This window comes from Gossypium hirsutum, chromosome A08, assembly GCF_007990345.1.
Source record: "Gossypium hirsutum isolate 1008001.06 chromosome A08, Gossypium_hirsutum_v2.1, whole genome shotgun sequence".
In the NCBI taxonomy this organism is placed as follows: Eukaryota; Viridiplantae; Streptophyta; class Magnoliopsida; order Malvales; family Malvaceae; genus Gossypium; species Gossypium hirsutum.
In genome coordinates, this window is record NC_053431.1 from 6,494,545 (window position 1) to 6,514,175 (window position 19,631).

Here is a 19,631-nt window from a genome sequence, read left to right on the forward strand (position 1 = left end):
AATTTGATATGTCAAATTAGGCTTCCCATTATGCTTAAAGAGCTTGTTTTTTAGCAATTTATATGTTTTTGTCGTGTTTTTACTTAGTTTTCGTTCTTTGCTTTAATAAGCAATATAGTGATTTTTATGCCACTTTTGAGAGTCAAAATGATCAAATGTGCCACAGGGAACCTAATGGTTGATTAAGCACTGCAGAGAGTCATCAGAGGCTCGAACATGAGCGAAAATATCACCTAGAAGGGGGTATTGCGATATCGAAGTATGAAAGTCATGATACCCCTGACAGTGTTAAATTAAAGAGGATCAATGCCATCTACATTGGTATCACAATACTAGCTATGAGTATCGTGATACCCAACTCCCAAGGATTCCTCCAAGTCAAGACCAACGTGGTTATCGTGATACCCCTGACGAGAAGAGACAAAAAATAATTGTCAGGGCAGACTTTGTCCAACTTCAACACCAATAAAAAATACACGCTAAAGGGAAGTTTGGGCATAAATTTTGGGTAAGGAAAATGCTAAAATAGGCTAAATTTGGCTGAGAGAAAGGAGACACTTCACATTAGCTAGTTTTTACATTTTTCACTTTATCTTTTAGAGTTTAGTTCTTCTTCTCCATAACTTAAGATTTACTTTCATGTTCATTTCTAATTTTTCTTAGTTCCATTGCTGGTAGTTAAGTTAGTTGTTATTGTACTTAGAATTTATTTACTCGTTTAGCACTTCAAACTTTGTTGTATTTTCACTTTAATCCTAGTTTAATGCCATTTAGTTTTCCTCAAATTTTTTTTATTAAAAATCATTCCTTTAGTATTTTCAGTCATTTATCTTGCCGCCATTGTTGTCTTCTCCAAGCTTTTGCAAGAAAGCTTTGGTTTTTATTCATTTGCCTTTGGTTTAAGCTAATTTTAGTTTTGTCTGATTCTTTGTTGTTAATAGGTTTTAATATAAGCATGAGTATTTAAATCCTAAGCGATTGGTTAACGAAAATGATGGATAACTGATTTTTTTATTCAAAATGAGCCCACACTCGGCAGACGTGAGCTTGAGGATAACGAAGAAGACTACTCGGTTGAAGCACTCATCCTAGACGAATCGAAAAGGTACAATTTTGATTAAATATTTATTACTTTAAATATCACAACAAGATCTTGTTTTGGAAAATTTTTAAAACTCTGGTTTTCCTTAAATTTATTTTCCGTTGCATTTTCCAAACCTGTTTTTTCCAACTTGTGATATCCATGTGACAAGGAGACATCCTATTTCAATACTGACGATAATATCGCGATATCCAACCTGAGATATTGTGATATCATTGTCGTAAGGGAACAAAAAATGACGCTATGGGTAATGTTTGTGTAACGACCCAAATTTTAAGGTCATTGGAAAAGTGAGTTTTTGGGTTTTCGATTCTGAAAATTAGATTCGTAAATATTTATTAGAAATATTTACGAAGTTAAGTGAGAGGTTAATTAGATTTTAATTAATTAAATTTAGCTTAATTAAGGTTAATTAAGTAATAGACTAAATTGAATAAAGTGTGAAGGTTTAATTATTAACTATAGAAAAGTCAAAGGATTAAATTAGCAAATAAGCCTTATGTGACAAGTGTGTGGTAAGTATAAATACATTTGTATTATTATAATTGGTACAATTGTATGTAAAAAATATATTTACTTATTATTTAAGAAATTAATGATTATAATAATATAATAGTTAATAATATAATAAAAGAAATAATAAAAGAATAAAGAAATAAAATAAAGAAAAAGGAAAAAAAAGAAGGACGAAACAGAACAGGGAAAGAAAGAAAGAAAAAGGGAAAGAAAAAGAAAGGAAAAATAGGGTTTTAAGGTTCAAGCTATAAGTGGTAAGTCAATTTAATCCATTTTCTTATAATTTTAGTGTTTATGGAATCTTAGGAAGAAATACTATTTGAATTTTGTTGAAATTTAGAAAGTTATTGAATTTTTAGGTGTTGATTAAGTTGAATGAATGGAGGAATTATTGGTTTAATTGAGAGAAATTCAAGTTAGAAGTGGGAGAATGATTGAATTGTAAAGATAGATATAAGTTTTGTTATAGTAGGGATTAAATTGTGTAAATTGTAGAATTGATGTTTTATATTGAATATTAAGAGTTGAAACTTGTTTAAAATAGGTATAAAATGAAATTTATAAGGTTATTTGAAGAAAAAGAATGGTTATGGTGGTAGGACCTAATTGGAAATATAGTAAAAGTTACATGGAAATTAAAGAGTGTGTTATTAAATAACATATATTGATAATTTTAAATGTTAAATTTTATGTAGCCAACGTAGCACCGGAAACGTCATCGAAAAAGGGAAAGGAGAAAGTGAACGAGGATATCGAGTAACCTCGAGAATTTCGATTTGTATTTCTATAAACTATGCTTAATGATTTAATACAATGTAATTGTTATTTTTAATGGTTAGAATGTATAATGAATGATATGATGGAAACTGTTACTACTTCTGTATTGAAATGAAATAATTTGAATACCCTATTAACAGTGTCGGGCTAGTCGGATACAATTGGCATGCCATAGGATCAGAAGTATTCAGGGATATTCCGACTGTGTGTCGATAAGACACTATATGTGTTGCCTTACTGTTACTGTTCCGGATTCGTTCCGAAAAGGTACTTCGTACCTGACTATAACTGTTACTGTTACTGTCATTGTTACTGTTACTGTTATCCTACGGTGTATTCCAGTTTCGGCTGATGAACATTGTATATTTCCCCGGTGTGTGGGTTGGATCCGCGTATCCGTTTAGGTCCGAGTTATGTTAATAGGGGTAAATGAAAGTACTGAAGACTGTCTGATACTGATTAAGTGACTGTGATTGATTTACGAATGTTTAAGTTATCGAAAGACATGAAATATAAATATATATGAATTGCTTAACTACAGGGAAGAAATGTAAAATGAATGTAAGGAGTTAAGCTATTAAGATTATGAAAGTAAAAAGTTTAAGTTACAATGTATATACATAGCTTATTATTGTTTTAAGTATTAGTTTATAGAAATACCACTGAGTGTATACTCAGCGTACGGTTTGTTTTCCGTACGCAGGATTAGGTACGAAAGAAAGTTAAGGACTCAGCATCCAAGCTAATCCCGAACTCAAAGTGGTGAAGTACCTTTCTTTTGTTAAAATGGCATGTATCTAGGCTGATAAGATTTTATTTTGTAATTGATAAGAATGAGCATGAAAGATGTTGAAACATGGTATGAAATATGCATATTTTGGAAGTTAAACTTACATGAGTTTGACTAGTATGATAATGTAGTATAATTTCGATATGAATTGTGGTATATAATCCTTAAGAGGTGTTGAAGTGAATGAATGAATATTTGCTAAGTTTGAATAGCATAATGAATGATATTTGATTTAAGAACTTTTAGTAAATGTTTGGGCGTGAATTAGATGTGTTTAGCATGTGAAAATAGCTTAAAAATGGTCAAAAATCATGTTTTCACACGGCCAAGCCACATGGGCGTGTGCTCAGGCCGTGTGGCTCTTTGTTTATGTCACACGACCTGTCCCCACGGTCGTATGGGTAAGTCAGATCTGCCCATGGCCATGGGAACCCCACGGGCTTGCCACACGGCCATGTCTCAGGCCACATGGGCGTGTGCCCCTATCTTCAAGGCAAAATTTCCAAAGTTGCCGGTTTAATCTCGATTTATTTCTAAAGTATGTATTGGGCCCCATAGACCCATATTAGGGACTTTATAGTGTAATTTGAGAAGTTTCGATTTGGAATGCAAATTTATGAATCGGTTTTATATAAATGCTAGTGTATAAGTCCGGTAATGCCTCGTAACCTTATTTTGGTGATGGTTTGGGGTTAGGGAGTGTTACAGTTTGTCCAACCAAAACACAAATCAGAGAAGGCCCATTCAAAGGCATTTTGGTTAACAAAGTAGGTCAAAATTTGTTGCTAAATCAACCAAAATTGGCTGAAGAGAGAGGGAGGCTACACTAGTTTAGTTTTTTGCTTTAGTTTTGCTTTAGTTTTCTCTTAGATTTTCTTCCCCATTTTCTAGGGTTTCTTCTTCTCATCTTCTTCCTTAGTTGTAGTTATTATTTTTCCTATAATTTCTTATTGTTCTTAGTGTTAGTTAAGTTAGTTATTACTATAGCTAGGGTTTATTTGCACTTTCAGTCTATTTACTTCACTTGTATTGACACTTTCATCTTTATTTAATGCATTTTCAGTTTCTTTATTTTACTGTTAGATGTTCATCTTTGTTTTGCTCTAAAGTTTTCTTCATTAAAGATCTTAACTCTATCAGTTTTCTTAAGCTTTCCTTTAATGGTTGTCATGGTTGTTATTTTTATATTTTTAGTTTAATTTTCAACATGAGTAACTAAACTCCTAAAGAGGTTGGTTGATGAAGATGTAGTTAAGTTGATTTTAGGTTAAGTGATTAAATTGCAACAAATTAGACTAAATTGAATGAACATAAAAACTTAAGATTGATGACCCTAAGGGAATATTGCAAGTGAGACCGAGCAGTAATCTTTTTTAGCACTAATTCTTTAGTTTTGGGTTAGCCGACAAGATCAAGAGATAAACCGAACTAATTCGTATAATTTGGTAAAGTTGAGATCGAAACGTAAAATGAAACCATTTTAGGAGTTTAAGCAATTTAGGACTTAATTGAATGATTAGTGAACCACATCGAAGTCAACCAACCACCTCTTGTTAGTTATTTGTGAATTTCATAACTTTACATCCTTTACGATTTAGTCTTTTAGGTTGTCAACAGATAATTGATCTGTCGTAATTCAGTGTAGCAGATTAAACTAATTTTCATACTTTAGGAGCTTGAAAACAAGCATTATCATTAGGTTTTAATTATGTTTTAGTAAATTTAATTAAATTCAATAAAATGTGCAAATTGAGTTTTTTTATTGACCTTAGAGGTTGAATGAGGCCTAAGGGTGAGCTAATGAACTTTGTGAGTGTGTAGGAGACCATTTGAAGGTGTGATGAACCGATACTGGCCGCTATGTTGCAACGCGGAGGGTTTAATGTCGCAATATAAGGAGCAGAATGGAGGAATTCCGAGACTGCCTTCGATGTCGCGACATAGCCTGAGTGTGTCGCGACATATCCCTGAAGACATCTTGAAGAAGAGTATACTGACTTTTACGTCACGACACAGATCCTGATGTGCCGCGACATCGACTCTGGACAGGAATTAATACAAGTTAAGGGACATTTTGGTTTGTAAAATCAAATTTAAAGCTCGAGAATGTCAACTAACCTAAGGCTAAGGACGATGGTTACCTCAAATCTATAAATAAGCTCATTTGCCACATGTTATGGCTATCAATTACTTAGTTTATAATCTCTCTTTTAATTCCAGTTTAGCTTTTCTCTTTTCTTAGGTTTTAGATTTATTTTCAATTTGTTCTTTGTTTTATTTTAAGAGATCTGATTTGATGATACAATCAACTCTTGTGGACCCGCTTTTATTGACAATACAAATCAGCCTTTTTCCTAAACTCTATACTTTCGATTCACTTATTGTAACACCCCTCGCCCGCATCCGACGCTGGGACGAGGTTCAAGGTGCTACCTGACTTTTACTAACACTTCCATACTAAACAGGGCCATGAAATCTCAAATAATTAAAAACTTTTATTTTCATATACAATCTGTCCCATATACGGGCTTACGAGGCCCAAAACATACATCCGGAGTGGTTCAGGACCCAATCGAGAACTCATGAAAAACTTAGAAAAATCTCTTGCGTTAAGGCTTCACACGCCCATGTGCTCAGGCCGTGTGGCCAGAAATAGGCTAATTATCAAGCCTTTTGTCACTCTCACACCACATGCATAGATACATACTTATCCAATAACATACAACGTGGCATAAATGAGCTCTTAAACATCTACAAACATGTTATGCTCAAGTTATTTTCTTATGCAAAAAATATTATAGAATTTGCCCATATCATTACCACATACTAGACATAACTATCATTACATCACAAACCATTCATGAAGCATTATTAACTATTTATCAATCACTTAGTCCTGCATTAGTTACTAGCTCATCGATGAATCTCAATTCAATCTCTAGGCATACATGTTGTAAGCCACATCACAAGAGATAATAACATACATGCATAAGAATAATCATATGGGCCCATAACGATATTAGCCGACATAGGCCAATTTACATGACTAATACTACCTTAATAACAAGCCAATGCCTTTGGCTAAATCATAATATTACATACTCACATTAAAACCCTATACATGCCATAGACTAGAATCACTTGAGTTTACTTACGCCGATAGCGTTAACTCGACAGTGTGATAATATCTCTGACGGCCTCCAACCCGAGCTAACCTGGAAACTCTAGAAAACATGGGAAAGAAGGGGGGGTAAGCTTTCGCTTAGTAAGTTCATATGAAAACAACAAGCAACTCATTAACTTGTTTTATCAATGTTTACAACATATTTTCAAGTTCACAACAAGCTGTCTTTCTGAGCAACAGTCACTAAATTATTTATCTATGGAGCTACGAAACTCCGAATTAAGTTCCGTAAATTTTTCCTGAAACTACACTCATTTATATTTCTTCCATAAAATTTACAGAATTTTTGGTCAGGCCATTTAGTACAGTTTATTAGTTAAAGTCTCCCTTGTTTCAGGGTATGACTACTCTGACCCCTGTGCACTACGAACCGAATTTCTCCTTGTACAGAATTTCAACGGCCATGCCGTTTATTTCCCCTAAAAATAGACTCAATAAGGAATCCATTCATGTAAGGTATGACTCTTAATAAGTTTTTTACAATTTATGGTGAATTTTTAAAGTCATAACAGGGGATCTCGAATTCATTCAGACCCTGTTTCACAAGAATTCAAATATCACACAATATAGAATTCTTTTTCTTCCTCTATTTCTTTCATGTGAAAATAGACTCATTACGATTTAATCCCACATTTTATTCTACCCCTAACTCATTTTTCACTATTTTTAGTGTATTTTCAAAGTTACACTACTGCAGTAACTCAAATCTGTCAAGGCTAAGTTATTCATGGTCATTGTTCATAATATTAATACAACACCATTTTATCCATCATGGTAAGAACACATATTATGCATCATAGATCATCACATATCAAGGCAATCTCATAGGATTAGTATACATACTTGCACAACTCGTAACATAACTCGAGTGCATACTCACCAATGACTTACCTCATTGGGACCATCATCAACTCTTTCCTTGGATTGCCCGTTGAACACTTGGAATACTAATTGGAATATCTATACAATTCATGTAATGATAACATTTAAATACATGTATAGCATGGGATTGTTTACATACGAACTTACCTCGATACCACAAAGGTGAAAAGGACATACTCGTCCATAAATCGATTTCTTTCCGTTCTAGGTCCAAGTCTCAATTTTCATCATCTATAGCATCACATTTAGCCTACCAATCAGTCACAATATTCATATGGGTCTAAAAATCATATTTTTACAAATTTTCATTTTGACCCCTAAACTTTTGCATATTTGCACTTTTTCCTCAATGCTCGTAAATTAATTTTTATCACATTTCTTTACTCCTTGAGTCTAGATGAACCATTTTCATAACTATAGCAACTCATAATTTCAACTATTTTACACATTTACAACTTATTTTACAACTTAGCAATTTAGCCTTTTTTAAGGTATTTTCATGCAATTTCTTTCACAAAAGTTGTTTATTAGACAACTAGGACTCATAATCTTCCATAAAAACACAGCAAACAACACATTTACTTTCATAGAAAAACCCTAGACTCTTCATCATTTTGCAAAATAGTCCCCTCTTATGAAAGCTCATGCTTTAGGGGTTCCAAAAATGTAAAAATCATCAAGCAAAGACATTAAAATCACTTACAAGCAAGGGAAATATGTTGCTGAAATTTTCCAGCTTCAAAACCCTTTCTTTGCTGCATATTTCGGTGAAGGAGAAGAGAAAAATGATAGCTTTTTCTTTTTGATTTGTTAATAATAAAACTAGTCAAAATTGGTGACCAAATTTCACCTAATTTTGACTTTTCAACAATTTTGTCTCCCATGGCCGGCCATCACACTTTAAATGGCCTAATTTCACTTTAAAGACCCCCAATTTAAGATACAAGGCAATTTAACACCTTTAGGTATTAAAACACAACTTTTACCTTTTACGCGATTTAGTCCTTTTTCGAAATTGGACTAGAAATTGCTAAAATTAACTTACCAAAATTTACATGCACTTATAAAATTATATTATAACACATAAAATAATACTAAAATAATTTTCTCTGGCCTCGGAATAGTGGTCTCGAAACCATTGTTCCGACTAGGCCTAAAATCGGGCTGTTACACTTATCATGTTTGCACTTTATATCGACTCTATCTTATTTATGAAAACTATAAGGAACTAATCTGTAACACCCCTCACCCGTATCCAACACCGAGATAGGGTTCGAGGTATTACCGGACTTAAACATTCACAACATGCAAAACCAGGCCAAAAATTATCACCAAAAATTAAAACATCTCGCACACATGCATATCGTCCCTTATATAGGTCTTCGAAACCTATAACATATATTGAGGTGGTTCGGGACTAAACCAAGAACTTTGAAAATCTTTGGGCAACTTAACTAAATTTTCTTTACTTCGGAAGTCACACACCCGTGTGGATTGGGCCGTGTGGTCACATACGTCCGTGTGGCTTGGGACACGCCCGTGTCCTGTGCCCATGGAGCTCTCTGTCCATTTGGTCATGAACAAGTTAGGGTCACATGGCCAAGGCACACGCCCATGTGCTTAAGCCGTGTGTCACACACGGCCTAGACACACGCTCGTGTATCTATCTGTGTGGACATTTTCAAGGCTATTTTCCAAGCCAATTGTCACCCTTAATTACCTACATACACTTATACATTTCATAGCAATTAACATGGCATATTTGAGTAATTATATATATCCACAATCAAGATAAAAGCATGGCATTCTCATAACAACACATAACATATTACTAACCATGCATGGCAAACAAGCATATGCACATCACCAATATCAGACATAACATGAATAGCTAGATTTATAAGTCAGAATCATTATCTCACTAAAGACCAATATATTTGGCCAAATTATAATAACACATGTTATAAAACTAGGTCCCTATACATGTCACTCACTTGATAATTCTAGCATATTTGTTTATACTCTCAAGGTGTTGGCTTGATAATGTGATGCTGCCTCCGACGATCTCCAACCCCGAGCTAACCTGACAACATTAAAAGAAATGGAAAAGAGGGGGTAAGTTTTACGCCTAGTAAGCTCGCATGAAAATAATAAGCAATTTACTAACAGGCTTTCCATAGTAAAACTATCCCAATTGTACATTTACACATGTTCTGGTTAAGCGTTTTCTTGAGTCACAGTCACTAAATTATTTATATATGGAGCTACGGAACTTCAAATTAAGATCCATAAATTTTCCAAGAAACTAAACTCATATATATTTCCACCATAAAATTTCAGAATTTTTGGTCCAGCCAATAAGTACATTTTATTATTTAAAGTATCCCCTATTTTTCTATTTGACAGCTTCGACCTTTCTTCACTAAAATTTAATTATCTCATAGTACGAGACTCGGATAATGTTCCTGTCTCTTTCTCCTAAAATTAGACTCATTAATTATTTTAGTCATATGAATTTTAACTCATAATTATTTTTTTACATTTTCTAGTGATTTTCCAAATTTGAGACAGGGGAGTCTGGAATCACTCCGACTCTGTCTCACAAGAATTCAAATATCTCATGATACAGAATTATTTTGCTTTCACCGTTTCTTTTATGTGAAACTAGACTCATTAAGATTTAATTTCATATTTTATTAAGCTTTTAACTCAATTTCCATTATTTTTAGTGGATTTTCAAAGTCGGACCAATGCTACTGTCCAAATCTATTTTGGTACAATATAATGATCACTATCATAAGATCATTTCCCAACTATCATGAACTTACCATTTCATGGACCCCTTACTCATTTTTCACAATGGAGCTCAATAATAATAATGATAATATTACTTACATTTCTTTTTCCACACGTTACATTTACGACTTACCAACTTGTCCATTCAAGGAAGGGCTTACGGATTTGAGTACATCGTGATCTGAAACCCGAAGTCTAGCTGCAGCACATAAGTGCTAAACGGAAGCCCGAAGGCTAACTGAAGCACACAAGTGCTAAACGGAAGCCCGAAGGCTAACTGAAGCTCATCAGAGCTGAACTGAAACCCCAAAAGGGTTAACTGAAACTCATATGAGTTAATGGAAGCTTGTAAGAGCTAAACGGAAAGAAAACATGAGAATTCGCAAAAAATTATAAATCTTGGTTTACTTGGATAATTTACCGTCAATTCATCTTTTTCACTGAACGATCGTACTCATTTCCTGTATTCCTTTCCTCCGAAATACTCAGTTCAATTTCGTAACTTTTGTACATAATTTACTTATTTTCAACAATTAACGTACATAAATATTAATCACTATTCATAAAATAATATTGAAATTTAATAATTTAACCGTACGAACTTACCCCGGATCCAGAAATGGCAATTTACCATTCTAGTCTATAACCTTGTATTTTCCTGATTTAAGCCCAAATCTCGATTTCCTTGATCTATAAAATCACATTTAGCCTACTAATTAGTCACACTATTCATATGGGTCTAAAAATCACATTTTTACAAATTTGCATTTTGACCCCTAAACTTTTGCATATTTTCACTTTTGCCCCAAGGCTCAAAAATTAAACTTCTTCCTATTTTCTTATGTTTTATGACATTCTTATCATTTTTCCCTTCTATGGAAACATCAAATTCTCACTCTAACATGTACTTATGAACATTAGGTATTTTTATCGATTATGTCGTTTTACTCGTTTTCACGTAAAATTGCTTAGCAAAAGTTGTTTAACACAATTTCAAGCTTCATATTCTACCATTAAACATAAAAATACATGCATATCATTCATGGGTAAATTTTTAAACATAAATCCTAACTCAAAATAATGGTAGAAATAAGCAAATCATGTTACCGAGATTTCAAAAATACATAGAACATTAAAAACAGAGCTCGGAATCACTTACTATTAAGCTTGGAAGCTTGGCCAAACCCTAACCATGGCTGCTCTTGGTACATTCTGCTGTATCAAGAAGAAAGGGACACATTTGGGGTTTAAAATTTGTCTTTTAATTCATTTTACCCCTAAATGACCAAAATGCCCTTTTTACTATTCTTTCAAATTTTACCCAACCAAGGCCATTTTTGTCCAAAAAGTTATACAATAGTTTAATTATTATTTAAGGACCTCCCATTTAAAATTTCATGACAATTAGACACCTCTAAAATGTAAAACTAAAATTTTACACTTTTTACAATTTAGTCCTTTTACTAAATTGAGCGCCCAAACGTCGAAATTTTCGAACAAAATTTTCACGAAATCATTCTGTGAAATCGTAGACCATAAAAATATAATAAAAATAAAATTTTCCTCATCGAATTTGTGGTCCCGAAACCACTGTTCTGACTAAGCCCAAAATCGGGATGTTACATAATCCCTCTATGGAGGATTAGTGAGTGGAGGTATGATATATTAACTGTTTTACAGGGTTACTCAACGGATCAACTGTTTGGGAAAGGAAGAACCTAAACCCTAGGCTTGACGACCCTAGGAAGTCATCAAGGTAGGAATTAACCCAAAATTGGTATAGCATATTCGTGAACATCTTCACCCTAAGCCAGTCTGGACTGTGAGGTCAAAAGATAAATAGTCCTTTTTGACTTGTTATTCTAGTGGACGTATCGGAAGATCCTACTAGGATATCGACCAATTGATTGACAAGGAACCCGAAACGACAGTTGATGAAGATTACCGAAGCGAGCTAATCACCCATAATCAGATATGATTAATTCCACTTTTCAATTTGTTGATATTTATTTATTTGCTATAGCTTATTATCATAAAAATCCCAAAAATATCTTTTATTTACATTTGTGTAATATAACCTATTTCGAGTACTAATTATATCTTTTGGTGTTTAGATTAAAATTAATCTAACATTAGCCTCCCTTAGTTACGAACACAACTAGACCGTATACTTGTGGATACCACTTTATTTATATATCTTTAATAGTTTACCCTAAAATTTAAAATAATATAAAATTATTTTTACATTAATATTTATTTTTTTATAGTTAATTTAAAGAAATATTTTTTTACCATATAGAAATTAAATTGAACCAACAAAATCATAGGAGACTTTTTACAAACAAGATAAATCCCTTTTAGAATCACAGCAAATCAACAGTAGTGGCAAAAAGGGAAAATAAAATAATAAGAAAGGTTTGTAAAACACCATTTAGCACTCCACGCCACATTGTTTAAGAACTGGACCTGTTTGTTTGGGCAAGAAGGGATCGATCCGTACCCAAACCAGTGAGAAAATCGATGCCAAAAGTATGGACCAAAGCACAACAATGGTGGGCGTCCTGTTTTGTCTCCCCATCAAACCTTTGAGGAATGGGTAAAGATGAAGAATGACCCAGAATGCGAAGAACAGTTTGCCGAACAATGGACCCCATGAACCATAGCCGTTGTTGATTGCGTCTGAAACTCCGGCCACGACTCCGACCATGTTCAGTATTATCAGAGTTGTGGGAGGGATTAAGAGAGTTGTCCATTTGAAGAGATAAAGTTCACCGAATTCTGTATCGTCTGCTGCTTTTGCTGTTACGGTGAAGTTGGTGTCTACTCCAGCTAGGACTTTGAGGAGGCCCTGGAAGACAGCAAAAAGATGGGCGGAGACACCTCCGATCACCCAGAATTGTTCATTGCGCCACCAGTCTTGGATGCTAACCCCGCTCCATCGAAGTTCAAGCACTCCAGTTGCAATGATGGAGAGGAAAAGTGCCAAGAACCACACACTTGTAAGGTTGCTTAGCTGCAAGAAAAACACTACTTGTCAAGCTTACAGAATCAAGCAAAAAAAAAAAACCGACCCATTGCATTGCCATCCTTGGCCAAATTCATAAAATAATGACAGTAAATACTTACAGTTGGAATGATGAATTTGCCGGTGAGAAGACAAACAGCTGGAATAGTACAATAGGCGAGTAAAGGGATCGAGGTGAAAGGGTAAACAATGGTGTTGATATAAGCAAGCCTCTCGAGCCATTTCAGTTTTCCACCATAACCATACCAAAGTGGACAGTGACGACTAAGGAAAATTTCTACAGAACCAAGTGCCCATCTCAAAACTTGGTGCAACCGATCCGAGAGATTGATTGGAGCGGACCCTTTGAATGCCGGTCTTTTCGGTACACAATAAACCGATTTCCACCCTCTACAATGCATCTTGAAACCTGTTAATATATCTTCCGTCACCGACCCATAAATCCATCCGATCTGTAATGCCAATAATACAGGCTCGTTAATGCGCAAATTGACTCCTGACCTATTTGAAATGTATTGAAACATAACAGTTGCAAATGGCATTAGTCAATTGAAGTAATCCGTTGAAATATATAATATTACTAACCTCTTTGCCCCACTCAGTTTTTTCTTCATAACCACAGCTAATTACGTGAATGGCCTCTTTAATCAGTGATGTGGAATTAGTTCCTTCAGGAAGGCCACCATTTTCCATCAAAGTTGAGGCAATGAAAACCGGTGATTGTCCGAATCGTTTCTCGAAATTCTTCTGCGACATTAATGTCGATTTCTCCAATTCTTCGTATCCTTCAAGCCCTTCTTCGATTTCTTCGAGATCAAAGACTGGTGCAGACCCTTTTTTCACATAGTTTTTGCCCATCATCTTCTTCTTTTTTCCGTATAAAAGACCTCCGAGTAAGCCCTTCTTTTCACCTTTCTTCTTTGATTTCTTCCTAGAACCTCCGCAACAACAGCAACACCAAGAAGGCCAGCAATCACATGTCATCTTTGGTCGTTTCTCAGAGACTGGTGGATCGTAGCCATACAATGCCTGCCTGTTGAAAACACACCCTGTGCCTACATATACAGGGCCTTGAAGTCCATCTAATCCCAACATGTTGATCTATATAAATCGAATATGATGTTTTAGGCACTAAATTTTTTTAAACCAAATTTTTAAAAATGATGAATGAAAGTAAGTCGTACATCAAAGAAGACAACATTTCGATTAGCATATCGATCATGACGATCAATACCATCAAATCTCTGTGGAAATTGAACATAACAAAGCTTCTTTCCAAACTGAGGATCCATTAAAAAGCACATCGCTTCCCTCATGGCCTTGCTATTGTTGATGTAATGATCACAATCCAGATTCAATATGAAGGGTGCATTAGTAAGCACTGCAGAAACTCGAACCTGCCGATGGCATACATGACCCAAACAAGATCAATAATGAATATGATAAAATGGTAAACAGTTACGATTCATATTCAGTAGTTTCACTTTTCAAAAGCCAAACGAAAATTAGACCAGAAAATGAGTAAATCACCAGAGCATTCTCAGCACCGGCTTTCTTATGGTGCTGATAACCAGGTCGTTTCTCACGAGAAACATAGACAAGTCGAGGCAGCTCTTTGCCATCCACATCGAGTGCACCGGCACTTCCTAGATAGACCTGTGAAAATAAAGAATTACGTGGTTCGGTTCGGATGCCTATGAGAAAAGATCCAAAAGGTTTACATTGTAGATATTATGAATCATATCGTAATCTCTATATTACCTGAATCATTCCAGGATGATCACGAGTGTTATTTCCGGGCCATGGGGTGCCATCTTGCATCACCCATCCTTCTTCTGGTTTCTTCTGAGCTTTTGCTACTAATGCATTGATCCTTACTTTAAATTCTTCATATTCCCTCTGCAGTAACATAGGAAATATATATTAAACCCTTGTTAACTTGTTAACAAGAACTATGAAGTTACAAGTTGCCCGAGCTCGATAACAAAATTCGAATTCTGTTATCAAGTTGAGCTCAAGCTCAAGCAGCTCAGGCTATCAAATAAGTCAAATTTGAATTCAATATTCTAATGCTTGGCTTTAGCAACTAGCAAGCTTCTAATTAGTATTAAAACTGAACTCAGGCTCAAACACAAATAATCGAATTTAAAGTTGAGCATAAGAATAAGCTCAAATTTCACTAGGTGAACGAGTCTAATCAATTGAACTCGAACGAGTCCAACCATTCAATTTATAGCTCGAATTTAGCTCAAACTTTAAAATTAAAATTAGATATAAATAAGCCTAATCGATCAATTCGATCTTTGTTATACTTTACCAAACTCAAATCTAATTTCAATTCGAGACGTAAGCTCTAACTCCTTGAGTTAGATGCAACTGTACCCGAGCACACACAGAAACACAGCGAGATAGGCAACTTACTTTCATGGCTCTCCGTTCTTTAACAAAGCTAGGATGGACCTTGTCCTTCAAATAATCAATCTTCTCATTGAAATAAAACTCCGGCGCCCTGGGCTCAACATTATGCTTCTTACAAAACGGAACCCATCTCCTCGCGAACTCAGCCGTTTCAGACAACGAATCGAAAAGAAGCATGGAAGCACCATCGTCCGACACATAACAACACACTTTCTCGACCGGGTAATCGACGGCCAAGATCGATAGAACCGTGTTGGCGGTTATGATGGGGGGTTCCTTGAGAGGGTCAACGGTACTGACGAAGACGTCGACGGCGCCAAGTTGATTGGGCTCTCCTTCACGTTCGAACCTCAAGGAGAGGCGATCGAGGTAAGTTTCGCGAGTAATAGGGAACCATTTAGGGAACTGATCGAGAATCCAGGAGAAGGCGAACCAAACTTCGCAGATGACAGAGATTAGCCATAACGGGTAAGCGTCGTAGGCGGGTGTTAGAATACGGAACCGGAGGAAAAATGCGAGGATGAAGAATCGGAGGACGATGACTATCCGGTAAGGGCTTATCAGACTTGACGAAATTGGCACTTTTCGCCATAGAGGCTGGCGAGCTTCAGCCAAGCTGCAAAAAGTGATTATATTACCATAATTATTCGAAATAAATTATCTTTGTCTAATATTTTAGTAACGTTGAGTTTTTATAATTCGCAATTTAAAAAATTTTTAAATTAAGAGATTAAATTTTTAAAAATAAAAATAAAGAGCATTTTTAAAAAAAATTAAATATGCTTTTTTTTTTAAAAAAATAAAATAAAATATTGACTTACAGATAATCATCTTCTTCAGGAGGATCATTTCCGCCATTATCGTTGCTTACCAAACCTCTTTTTTCTTGCCTGACTTTCCATTTCTCAACTCTTTCTTTCCATTCTTCGCTTCCGTAAATCTCTTTATCCCCTTCCAAATCCTTCCCCGCCGCTGCCCACATCAATTTAAACGCTCATACTTTGCAATCTTATTCAAATCCAATTTAAAAATTATTCAAATCGAGATTGCTTGAGTTGCGCTACTTACTGCTTCCGGCAACTGAGAAAGCTTGACCATTGGGATGCCATTGATGATTATTATTATTATACTCCTCATTTTCCTGCAAATATTAACCATTTTTTTTTTTAGAAACTATCTGATCGATCGTATTGTTCTTTTTTCAACTTTTTTTTTTCAAATACGTACATGTTGTGGATGCGAGTCATCCTTGCGGTTCTTAATCTGAAATTCATCATCAAAATCATCTTGATCTGAATCATCTTCTTCATCTCCTGAAATTCTTGGACTACCTGCGGAACAACAAAACACGAAGCAATATTATATATATGTACGTATTTGTGAGAGGGCTTAAAATAAATTTGGGTTAATTGCACTGTATTCCTCTGACTATTGTCTAGATTCTAAATTGGTCTCTGAATTTTAAAACGTCTTAATTGAATCTTCAAAATATATCAAATTATCAACCTAACTTACACATCAACTTAAATTAGAAGTGAAGCATATTTAAAACACATGGATCAAATTATAAACATGTATACACCTACCATATAGACAACTTAGATCTAGCATGTAATGTTTTAAATCAAATCACTAGTTTTCGGTTCAATCAATTCAACTATTGATATAGAAATAATTAATTAATAAAAATTAAAAAAAATTAAGAAATTATAAATTGTTTCAATCGCTGATTTTTTATCCTGATTTTTGGTTTTTTACCCGTTTCGAGTGACTCACTCGACGACCAGTTCAATCCCTTTGTTCGAGAAGGAATAACTCTCTTAAATTTTATTACCGTTGTCTCTTTTTTTTTCTCTTTATTAACACGTAAGATCTAAGTTATTTATGTAATAGATATACACTTATTTACAATTTAATTCATGTATTTTGAATATGTTTTACGTTACATCCGAACTTACATCTAATATCTAAATTAATGGTTAAGTTAACTAAAGGACCTAAAATTAAAATAATCCAAAAAGTTTAGAAATCAACAATAATTTGGAGACGTCTATGAATTAAAATATAAAACCTTTGTGACGCTTATAGCGAGTATTGCACTGAGGACAGCACTGGTTTCCTTCACTCCTTTCATATTCATAACAAGGACGGCAAACCGGGAAAGCACAGACATGACAAGCCACGAACGGTTGTCCGTTTTCCTTTTGCCCGATCTTATCCCCACACACCCTGCATATCTTCGTTGATGATTGATGTGTCGATGATCCCCGATTCTGCCATCATCATAATCAACAAACACATAATTCCACACACTAATAATTATAAAACAGAGAAAGAAGAAGAAGAAGAAAATACCTCGTCAACAGCAAGTGAACCAAAGCCAGCGGCCATGGTGGTTGAAGCCATGGCAAAACCAAAAGAACGAAAGAAAAAGAGAAGGTGAAGATTGAAGGGAGAGAAAGGGAGAAGAAGGGTATTATAAGGTGGCAGTGTGTACCAAACTGTAAGTTGGGAAGTCGTAGGTTTGAGTCTAAGAGACGTTACCGGTGAGAGCAGTAAGGTGCGTTTTTTTTTTTTTTTTTTTGAATAGCTAGCTTCGATTCAAAGGGAGGGACATCGTCTCACCTTGCCATGCCTAACAACGATTTTTAAAATTTGGGATAAAGCAATATTTACTCCCTGACATTGTTAATAGTTTTCAATTTGGTCCCTAAACTTTTTCTTGGTCCACATTAATTCTGGAATTTGGTGACTTTTTTCCAATTTGATCCCTGAGCTTGGATTTTATTAAAGTATGATGGTGTGATGTTCACCTAATTTTTTTTTATATTACATAAATTAAAAATACGAAAAACTTAAAAGATGACATGATACAATTTTAAAGCGTGACTAACATGGATCAAAAAAATTAACCATATTTATTGAGTAATTTTTACTTTATCCATTTAAATTTCAATGGTTGAATTGTAGTTCTAGTCTCACTATTTAAAAATATATATCATGTGTTAGTTCAAATAGATAATATCATTAATTACTATATTAATATGGATTTTAAAAAAACACATTCTCGTGCTGACGTGGACTTTTTTATGATGAAAGTTGTGTTTTTCAAAAAAAATTCCACATAATTACAATTTTAATGAAAATAGTTAATGGTGTTATTTATTTGGACTAACTACTAACAATATAAAAATTAAAGGATCAAATTATAATAAATTAAAATATATATTAAATCTCAATTTTGAATAAGGACCAAAATCACAATTTAACCAAAATTTTATATTATATATATATATATATATATATATTCATGTCGTGTGTTCAATGGTGCAAGGTATAACAAAAGGGTATACATTTATCTTGCATGTGTTATATACCCTAACACACCAATAAACCAAGCATTGGTTTTTTTATTTATTTTAAATTATTGTTTTGATAAAGGAAGAAAATGTTAAATAATAGAAATAAATATTATCGATTGAGTCTTAATTCGATTGACATTGATATTATTACTAATGAAAGAAGATGTAGGTTTGAGTACGCTGAAATATATTATCCTCCTATTTAAGAATCAGAGAGGAGTTATGAAAATAGGCTTAACGGTGTAAAAAGCCCTCAAAGTTTTTCAAGAAAAGCAATTAAGCCCCTATTTTATTTTTTACACTCAATTGAGTACTTAAACTTTTAAAATGTATTAAAAAGACCCTCAAACTTTAAAAAAAAAAGTAATTAAGCCCCTGCTTTTTTTTTGCACTCAATTGGATACTTGAACTATCAAAATACACCAAAAAAGCCCTCAAAAATTAAAAAAAAAAGCAATTAAGCCCCTGTTTTTTTTTTTACACTCAATTTTCAAAATGCATCAAAAGACCCTTTGACTGTTAACTTTAACAGTTAATCGTTAAAGCTAACGGCCCCTAATGTTTTTCAGTTAAAGAAACCACATGCTACAACCACGACGTGACATGCAAAAAATGATAAAAATAAAAATCAATTAAAATTATAAAAATGATTAAATTTTAATAAATAATAAAAAATATTTATTTTTTATTAAAAATTAGAAAAAAATATAAAAAATTATAAATTATATAGAAATATAGGAAAAAATTATAAAATTTTATAAAGTCGTAAGAAAATTATA

At 34.0% G+C, this 19,631-nt stretch overlaps 1 protein-coding gene across 1 annotated transcript; it reads right to left on the reverse strand.

The window, feature by feature from the left end:
• Positions 1–12,345: 12,345 nt before the first annotated feature.
• On the reverse strand, positions 12,346–17,907 carry LOC107961131 (cellulose synthase A catalytic subunit 4 [UDP-forming]-like). The gene is made up of 12 exons (NM_001327709.1): positions 17,846–17,907; positions 17,562–17,763; positions 16,718–16,821; positions 16,559–16,631; positions 16,312–16,462; positions 15,494–16,106; positions 14,834–14,971; positions 14,603–14,728; positions 14,257–14,469; positions 13,658–14,173; positions 13,174–13,524; positions 12,346–13,060 (listed from the first exon to the last, which is right to left on the reverse strand). The coding sequence occupies exons 1-12, from the start codon at positions 17,894–17,896 to the stop codon at positions 12,479–12,481; spliced, it is 3,120 nt and encodes a 1,039-aa protein (NP_001314638.1). The 5' UTR covers positions 17,897–17,907; the 3' UTR covers positions 12,346–12,478.
• Between the last annotated feature and the right edge of the window lie 1,724 nt (positions 17,908–19,631).